This window comes from Volvox carteri (assembly GCF_000143455.1).
Source record: "Volvox carteri f. nagariensis unplaced genomic scaffold VOLCAscaffold_108, whole genome shotgun sequence".
NCBI lineage: Eukaryota > Viridiplantae > Chlorophyta > Chlorophyceae > Chlamydomonadales > Volvocaceae > Volvox > Volvox carteri.
The window spans coordinates 135,112-144,257 of NW_003307651.1; the positions used below are offsets into that span (position 1 = coordinate 135,112).

The 9,146-nt window shown below is 55.5% G+C and overlaps 1 protein-coding gene across 1 annotated transcript in view; it reads left to right on the top strand.

Moving 5' to 3' along the window:
- Nucleotides 1–6,651: 6,651 nt before the first annotated feature.
- Nucleotides 6,652–9,146, top strand: part of VOLCADRAFT_100201 (uncharacterized protein) — a gene marked incomplete at both ends in the record, with an annotated part of 6,339 nt that continues 3,844 nt past the window's right edge. The window contains 3 exons of the mRNA XM_002958822.1: nt 6,652–6,666; nt 7,686–7,796; nt 8,199–8,765. Coding sequence (XP_002958868.1) covers nt 6,652–6,666; nt 7,686–7,796; nt 8,199–8,765 — 693 coding nt within the window. The remainder of the gene's footprint in view (nt 6,667–7,685; nt 7,797–8,198; nt 8,766–9,146) is intronic.

Genomic DNA, 9,146 nt, shown 5'->3' on the forward strand with positions numbered 1-9,146 from the left:
CCTTTCCCGCCCCGGTCTGCNTGATGACCCCCCGTATGTATGTATGTATGTACCTGTATGTATGTATGTACCTGTATGTATGTATGGCCCCGCTGACTTCTCGAATACGGAGAGGACAGATTGGGAGAGAGGAGAGAGACAGGGGGAAGGGGGGGTCTTGATCTGTTCGGTGGTGGGGGAGGGAGGGAGGGGCTGAGTACGGCATTCCGCGGCGTACGAGGACCACAAAGCCCTTTTCCAATCTTCCTGACCTGACGCGCATTCGTAACCCCGCATATGTGTTTTTACTTGCCCTCCTCCCGGCACTCCCTCACGTTCTCCCGCCCTTCTCCCCCTCCCCCGCCACTGCCCCCCCGCAGTGAGGGAGCTCAGACACGAAACACACATACGTACGTGTTTGTGCTTCGTCGTACAGATATACGTACAGCACATGATCTTGGTCGGCCGTACGGTGCAGCGGCACATCGGGGTGCATGTGGTGGTGCGTCACTCTGACTTCAGATGATGTACGACTTTTGGAAGAGCAGCAGCGGTCATATGTGCTTACGGAAATGCGTGCCTGTGTGTGTGTGTTTTTGTGTGTGTGGGGAGGTGAGGGGAACGTACCCGGGTCTGTGTCGGTTGGCTGACGGAAGTGGCGAGGGGTACATGACCCGCGGGTCCCCCGGACGTCTTGAGGATATCGGGGGGGGTTTCGGAGCCTTGGAGCATCCTGGAGGGGGGGGAAAGAGAGCTCGGGGTAAAGGCGCGAGGTCGTTTTGACTGAGCTTGTGTGTTTTGGTGTGATCTTCTGCAGCTTGCCGTGTTGGGAAACGGTGCGGGAAACGGCCTCCGGTCGGCTCGGGGGCCATTCCCTCCTCTACCCCAGCCCGCATACATACATACATACATACACAGAAACTTGGGAAGCACTTGCTCTGAAACACACCGCAGCTCCATCTCCATCGGGACTCTGGGGCAGAGACCGGCAGACAGACAGACAGACAGACACGTACGTACTTCTGGGGAAGCCCCGGGAGGAGCCCCGGGGAAGTCAGCTGATGAGAATGTTGAATTGAGCACGAGCGGTCAAAGGATGTAGAGACATACGGACGAACGAATCCATGGGGTCATGTTGGACGGGGTCGGGGTAGGCGGGATGGGCTGTGTGGCTGCGGCCCGGGAGAGGGGCGTGCTAGCTTGAAGAAGTGTAGGAGGGCGCCGGGTAAGGGGGCGTGTTTGGGTTTGCGTGTGTGTGTGTGTGTTTTGGGGGTGAAAGAAGGGGAGAGAACAACCGGTATCGCACACGTCGGCTTGCGCTCTGGACCCCAGTGGGTCACACGCCCATCACATGCGTCTTTCTGTATGTAAGTCTGTGCGCTTTTTTGTGTTTTTCTTGAAGGTACATATCGCACCGGAGGTGTGAGTGATGTCATCAAAAATGGGGGGGGAATTGGGTAAAATGTAGCTCGTGGGGTGGTGGTAGGGAGGGCGTGTGTGTGTGTGTGTAGAGGGGGGTATTGGGCTCGGAGGCAAACCCCCGGGGGAAAGGGAGTGTGCTAAAAAGGGGGACAGGGGGCTGCCTTGGGGGGGTTTCGGAGCAGGACGTGTATGAGGACTCCGGGCCAGAACGGCTGGTGGTGGACGCCAACAACAGCAGCTGGTGTGGCTGTAGTGGAATGGCTGAGGGGTAAAAGCTGCGTGTGTGTGTATGTGTATGTGTTGCTAATGTGTAAGTATGTGTGGCGGGCGGGCGGGCGGCAGCTGCGGTGGTGGCTGTTCAAGGGGGGTGGGGGCGGGGAAAGACGGAGCGATCTGACGACAATGTTTTCAATGGGAGGGTGGGAGGTTTCGGTGCATTGCATCGGCGGCTGTAGCCATAGCTGCAGCAGTTTGTTAAGATGGTGTGCAGATGGTTGGTTGGTTATGACGATGATGACGATGATGATGTTTGACGACGACAACAAGCTGTGGTGATGGTCTTTGGAAAGCATCATCAAGTGAATGTGCCACGGCCGCGGCACCGTTCTGTCCTTTCTCCCCTTCCTCTCCCGCCGCCACCGCCACCGCCAAGGTGCCGCTTCTGCTGCAGAAAGGCTCAGCCGCCGATGCGCGTTTTGCTGACACGATGTGCCGTACGCGATACCAAAAGATATATGCCTCTCCTGTCTTTCGAACCTCATTACAGCCTAACAGCCAATGTACGACGAAATTCGTCGGTTCTGATCTATTGGCTCCTGCTCTTTGTCAGCCTTAAAAGAATTTAAAGACATGTGATTGGGATAAAGACGTAACTAATATAACCGTCTTAACTGCCACGTGCCGTTGCTTACCTAACCACTTCATGGTACGACCCTCCTTCCCGGGGGTTGGGCTAAATGGGCTAATGGCGGGCGACCTTTTTGCGCCATCCCGCCCTCCCGCCGGCAGAAAATGATGGTCGTACGTCGCCCCTATCAGGTGACCGCCGCCGCCCTGTGAACGAAAACTTACACAGGGGGGCGGACATGAGAAATAATTTCCTAACAGATAAGAAGAGATTGGAAGAGGAGGCCCGGATCTCCCGGATATGAGAGAAGTCAAAAGTCGTTTTCAGTTTGAGATGATCCGTCTGAGGTCACCTTACCTTGGGGTCCTTAACACTTTTTTTGAAGTTACCCTAAGTAACAGATTACAGAGAGTCATCAAGGTTTGGATCGTTGTCGTTTCATTATCTCGGGCTAAAGCACGATCAATGAGGGTCGTGAGCCTCATTGCCGTACTTCTAAGCCTTAGAGGCTTCAATATTTCGGGCGAGATTGGAGTCCTGTGTTTGTATTTGTGGATCTTTCTGTATGTGTGTGATATAAAGTATTGTGTGCGTGCATCTTATGTGTATTTTTATGCCGGCGTGAAAATGTGTGGGGAAGGGGGGTTTCGGAGCCGTCGTACAGCATCACAAGCGTAATGGAAATGATTTTTTTGTCAGGATTGTGATGATTGCTACCGCCGGTCGACGGCTTTTGTTACTGGAACTACTTGCTCTTTCTTCTACAACGGCCAGGCTCCTGCTCTTCTTGCCGATTTGGCGCTGCACCCAGCAGCTGCACACCGTTGCCAGCGGCACGCTGGTCCTTATGTCCTTAAGTCGACCGACCCCCCTCCAGGCTCCCAGGCTCCCTGGAGTGGCAAGAGACTCCACAAGGAGTTCGAGCAGGCACAGGGTAATCCAGGTGGATTGTGCAATGCAACTAGAGCGCAGCAGAACAAGAACCGGTAATCAAGACGTAGGTCAAGATGACTGGCCTGGTGGGCTGGCTCACACCTTGGCTGGCTCGATGCTTTTCTTTGTAGCATCAACAATCTCGAGTTGTTTTGGTTGCATCTTCCCAAGCTTCTCAGCTGAATTGCTGAAAAAGGAGCGCAAAAATGGACGCAGAAAGCCTGAGGAACGAACTTTGACTGCTGTGCCCTTAACACGGCTCCTTTAGTTGGTGGTGTTAAATCTTAAGGGACGTCCACACAGTGTAATCCGGACACTCCACGAAATGTGGGTGGTGTGATGTGTGTATGTGGAGTTGAGCTGTTTGCAGTCGAATACCGAGTGAGACTGTCTGTGACTGGCAGCACCTGGTCATTCCCTGAGGGGAACTTGAACATGGGCGTGTGTGTTCATGCTCCCAGTTCGTGGAGAGAAACACACACGGGGCGGCTGGGGGGGAAGCTCACGCCAACGTCCTCAACAAAGGATCCGCAAAAGCCGAGGACTCGTACCTGATTGCCTGCGAAATCTTTTGGTACTGTATTGCCGAGGATATCCCACTGAAGGCGGAGTGGCGGCCGCGAGAAGAAAACACTCTGGCGGACTACCTGTCGAAGCTGCAAAGGACCAGGACGACTGGATGGTGAACCGTAGGGAATTTCAAAGGCTCAACACCGCCCGGGGCCCCTTTGACATTGATCTTTCCGCGTCACACACCAATCACCAGCTGCCACAATACTGTTCTCCTCGCTTCTTCACGCCAGACACCGAGGGTGGGTGTTGACGCCTTTCGGTTCCAATGGGGTTCGGAATTGCGAACTGGGGGCGAACCCGCTTTTCTTAAAGTTTGCTACTTGAAGTCCTGCGGCACGCAGAACTGTGCAAAGGACGCAAAGTACGCATCTGTCTGATTGTTCCCCTCTGGCCGATGCGCGCAGTTGGTGGTCCTATCTGACTCAGGACGGGAAGTTTTGGTTTGCTCCTTGCGTCTACGGCCTAAAAAGAGAGCTGGGCAAGGCGTATGATCTCTTCCTGCCAGGGGGTCTTCGGGAAACGAGGTCCCAAAAGGGGCTGCTAATTGGCTATCGCTTGCACTACTCATCGATTTCCAAACACCTTCCCCGCGCCGGATCGCTGTGCCCCCCGACCCCTATGCCCCCCGGTTTTCACAGGAGTAAGGGCACGCGCGCAGACACTGCTTGGCCAGGTGCCCTTGGACGCTAACCCAATGATCGGGGATCTAGCTCTGGCGTTGGCAAGCCAGGCGCACAAGGCGCGAGCTAGCAGCACAGTCGCCCAGTACAAGGAGCCATGGCAGGAGTTCCTAGATTGGCCAGAGTTACTACACATTCGGGCGAGCGACATTTACCACTATACCAGGCTAGAGATAGTGGCCATGTACCTGATGCACGTCTACCAAACCGCGCAAGCGGATGAAGTAGGTCTGGGTCGCGTCGCGGGGACGAGCGCTGCTATTGCCTGCCATGTCTTTCTCGCAGGCCGCCCCTCACCAACGGAGCACCCAGCATGCAACCTCGTTCGGGACCTGGGCAGGCGCACACTACTGCACGGGAAGAAGTTGCACAGGGAAAGCATGCAACCAGAGCACGTCCGCATGTTGGCTGCTCACTTCGCTGGGCCGGATGCATCACTGCCAGACCTGATGATGGTAGCGCCCATATCGGCCATGTTCGCGGGTTTCCCGAGGTTCAACGACCTAGCCCACATCTCCGTCAAGTACGACCTGCTCACCCTGCACGACACTCACATGGCTGCCCAGGTCCAAAACGGACCAGGAGGGCAAAGGGCAGACCGTGCGGATCACGCGCGTGGGGGGCGTGGCGTGCCCAGTGGGCTTGACAGAGAGAGGCTGCTGGCGCTTGGTAACTATGTCCGTGTCCCCAGTTCCCCCGCGGAGGATGTGGGTCCGCTGCTGCGCAAACAGGGTTAAGGTGACACAGCAAGCCCACCAGCTGCAGCAGAGGACCGGCTCTGTTCAGTCACCTATCAGCAGCCTCAGCTACACCTCTTTCCGGGAGAAGCTTCGCTGCCATGTGCAGCGCCGTGGGCATCAAGCGCGGAATCATGCCACACTCCACGCGCATGGGGGGAAACAGCGCGGCAGCAGCCAGAGGGGTATCTGAAGAGGCCCGCAAGGCCCACGGCCGCTGGAAGACGGACGCAATGGTGCAGCTATATACCCGGCTGGAAGACGATGCCGCACTGGCAACCACGCGCAACCTGGGCCTCGCCTGAGTCAGAGGGCCCCTCCTGCTATCTTTTCTGTCTGCAGTAGTGTAAGGCCACAGCTTGGCAGCCCCGGTTTCGCCTCGTCCTGTCCTATCCGGCACCTCGAACGCAACCGTACAGCAAGCCATGAAGGCTACAGGCCATAATTGTAGCTTAGATGCGGCAGGAGCGAAGCGAATATAGCCTCGAAGCTAAGTTATGTACGGCAGCCGTACGGCTTGCCGAGAATTTCGAATTTACTATTTACTATTCAGCTGACAGCTCCATAGTTCCGGCTTTCTGCCTACACTATTGGAGCTTATTGTTGCTCTCACTCGTTCCCTTTGGACGTTAGTCTCCTTTATCACTTTTGCTTTGTCTGAAGTGCGAGGTAGGATGGTGCTTATAGGCGATCTGGCAGCCCTTGCGCCCTCCGCTCGTATTGGGCGGTTTGCAGGTACGGGATGTACGCTCCCCCACGACCATATGCATGTAACACACACAGGTTAGGAATCAACAGAGCGCCGCGGACCCGCTCGGGTTCTATTGTTGCTCTCGCATTCCGCTGCTGGTATATGACGCGTCGGTCACTTATCAACAATACATGCCGTTGGAGCTGTCACTACCTTCTAGCCATTCTTTACTTCTCCATTCGTCAACGCTGCTGCTAATGCAGTGCTAGGGCCGTAATTAATGACTGCTGAACACGGATTGCACAACGATGACAGAAGCAGCATTAGAATCAACATCAGCTCTTCAGCAACACGTTGGCTGTGGAAAGCACGTGCAGCTACAGCTTGCAACACACACGCACCTATGCAGTGTCTTTCCAATCTACCCTGCATGGCGGTCGAGGGTCCATGGTGGCGGTTGCGGTTGTGGTGGTTGTAACGGCGGTTAAGCGACGCAGCCGCTGCTAGGTTTGGGGCATGGATTATCATATATGCACATAGGGGCCCCCAATCCAATGGGACTTCAAAACATGGTTTTTAGATGCGGGTATGGTGTAGAGGGGCTCCTTTGGGGGGGGAATTCCTGAGGGCCGCTGGGAGTTTGTTTGTTGCATTGCTCTCTCGAGATGATGTTCGGCCGGCAGCAGTGGACGACAGGAAGACGGGTTCCGTGGGGGAAATTTGTGGACGAGGTGCTGCCGGTGCGGTTAGCAGGACCGCCGAACGGGTATGGAGGTGAAAGACCCTGAAATGAGTTCGCTGCAGGTGCGCGTGTAATATGCGGCAGGGAAAGCCGATACTGCGATGACGGCTCCGGCCAGACAGCTGCGGTACCCTGTCGATGTGCCAAACGATTGCTGGAATGCATTCCTGGAGAATGTTCGTTGTGGAGGTCCTCGTGGAGTGCTTACTTTACAGAGTTGCTGGTAACAAAGCCTTGAAAGCACAGGCATAACGTTGACTGATGAGCCTATCAATTTTAATTTGTAGAGGACTGTTAGGTCTTCCTGATGCATGTAATGCAATTTGGGTAACCCTCAGCAGCACTGCTATGAATGGCGGTGGTGAGCCCATGTTCTGCATTATAGTTAAGCCTGTTCAGCATTATGGTAATAAATTCTTTCCTTCTGGTAATGCTATAATATAGCTTGATTGTGATGAGCGCCGTCCCCGAAAGACGAAAGACATTATGCGCACGCCGTACTTCGAAGCAACAAGCACTCAGGTTTGCCGCAATCCAATTTGCAAAGTGCTCTGCAACGAGTGCCGGCTTACGTCATGCAGTTCTCTATGCTAATTTTATTTTAAAGGAAACGTTGTTTAAAACGCTGCAGCGGCGAGCTGCAAGCTGAGATACTGCAAGCATTAATCACAATCACATTGTATATAGTGTCATCTCTGACATTGGCGTAAGCATCGATGTTGGCATAGGCTCCGTTTCGCAGGATGGCGGTGCATAAGCTTTTTCAGACGCGGTGTCCTTTAATGCAGTAACTTTGACGCTGGAGCATGGATGAGGAGATACCATATGTAAGGGATGTATAAGAACTATTGTATGTGCGGTGCGGTTGAATACTTGCGTGCGCCAGAGCCGCGGTATTGAAGCTGTCGCTGAGCAGCAATTGCGCATTGCATGTCCGGGGTTGGTAGAGCCATATGGGGATGCCCGAATAAGGGTCAACGCGACCTGCACCTGGGTACATCCCTTCGCATGCAAGCAATCCATCATCACGAATAACGTATACGTTAACGTGCGCTGAACGTGTATCCCTTGCCCCGAATAGAACGAGTTGCTCCTGGATGTGGAGGACAGCATTGTGGTCGGCCTGTATCATTATCTGTGGTTGAAAGATGGGAAGGGTCGGGCATGCCCCGAGGTCAACATCCCGCACACGGTGAGCAGCTATCTGTATCTGGTCAGCAGTCACATTTATCGGGACATGGCATGACATCCCATCCCGGGAACAGGGGGGATGACATCCCAACCCGGCGCCATCTTTCTTTTCCCCAGCTTCCCCATCGCACGACCGGCGAGTGTGCCCCACAGCAACTGCTTCACAACGATTATCTTCTTCGCCATCCCTTCTCCTCAAAGCCACGCACACACGGCAAACTTACCTACCAGCCACGAAACACACAACTACGAACCACTCCTCCCCTTTCTCCCCCTTTCCCCCCAGCAAACATACACACACACACACACACACACACACACAACACACCTAAAAAAACCCTTCCACCCAAACTCCTAAACCCTCTCTTCCCGCAAACTTCCCCCTTCCCGCCACGCCCTGTAGGTTATCATCAGCAATGGCAGGCCCAAAACCTGGTACTTCACAAGCGGCAAAGAGCACTGCATAAAACGCAAGAACCGCGCCAACATCACAAACGCCAACATCACGGACGCCCTCGCGCCGCGCCCAAAACTCTCTTCCACCTCCACCCTAAACACCAACCGCGCCAACACACGTAACAACAACTTCGCCTCCAATCGCGCCACCACAGTGGCATATGGCGGAGGCAACAACAGCAGCAGCGGCGGCGGGACAGCGGACCCCAGCGCTGCACTGCTCGGCGCCTGGGGCGCCCCCTCCAACCCCCCAACGACCCAGCAACAACAGCTGCAGCTGCAGCAACAGCAATCCCAAGCAGGCCACCGACGCAACAAATCTGCGGATGCCGCCGCCGCCGCCGCCGCATTTGCTGACGGCGGCCGTGCCCCCGACGGCACCTGTACGGGCACCACCTTGGGCCCCTGGCCGCATCACGGCGTCGTGGCTCGCTTCCAGGGCTCGATGACCAACCCGCACAACGCGGGGGTAACTTCCAACCGGGGGGCTTCACTCGGGCGGAAAAAGAAAGGGGTGAGCGTCAGGAAGGGTGGTTGGAAGGGTGGTTGGGAGGGTGACTCGAAGGGTGGTTGGATCGGAAGGGGGAGAGCCTGCATACGGGTTTGGGTATGGATACGTACGGCGGTGGCATAGGAGGCAGAAGGGGGGAAGGCGGAGGGAAGGGCAGCGAAGATCTCCACAAGAACGGGGATGTGAGGGGGCCCATAAGTCAGGGGAGGCGAGGGCGCGGGAAGCAAGGTGTGGGTGCTGGTGGAGAAGAGGCTGGGGGAGGAAGGGCTCCAGGGATAGTGGAGGGGGGTTAAGGGGAGGTGGTGTTTAGGGTTTTCCTAGGGTGGGGGTTAAGAAAGCGCTCCAGGGGGGTGGTGAAGGGGGAAGGAAGGGAGAGCAGCTTCT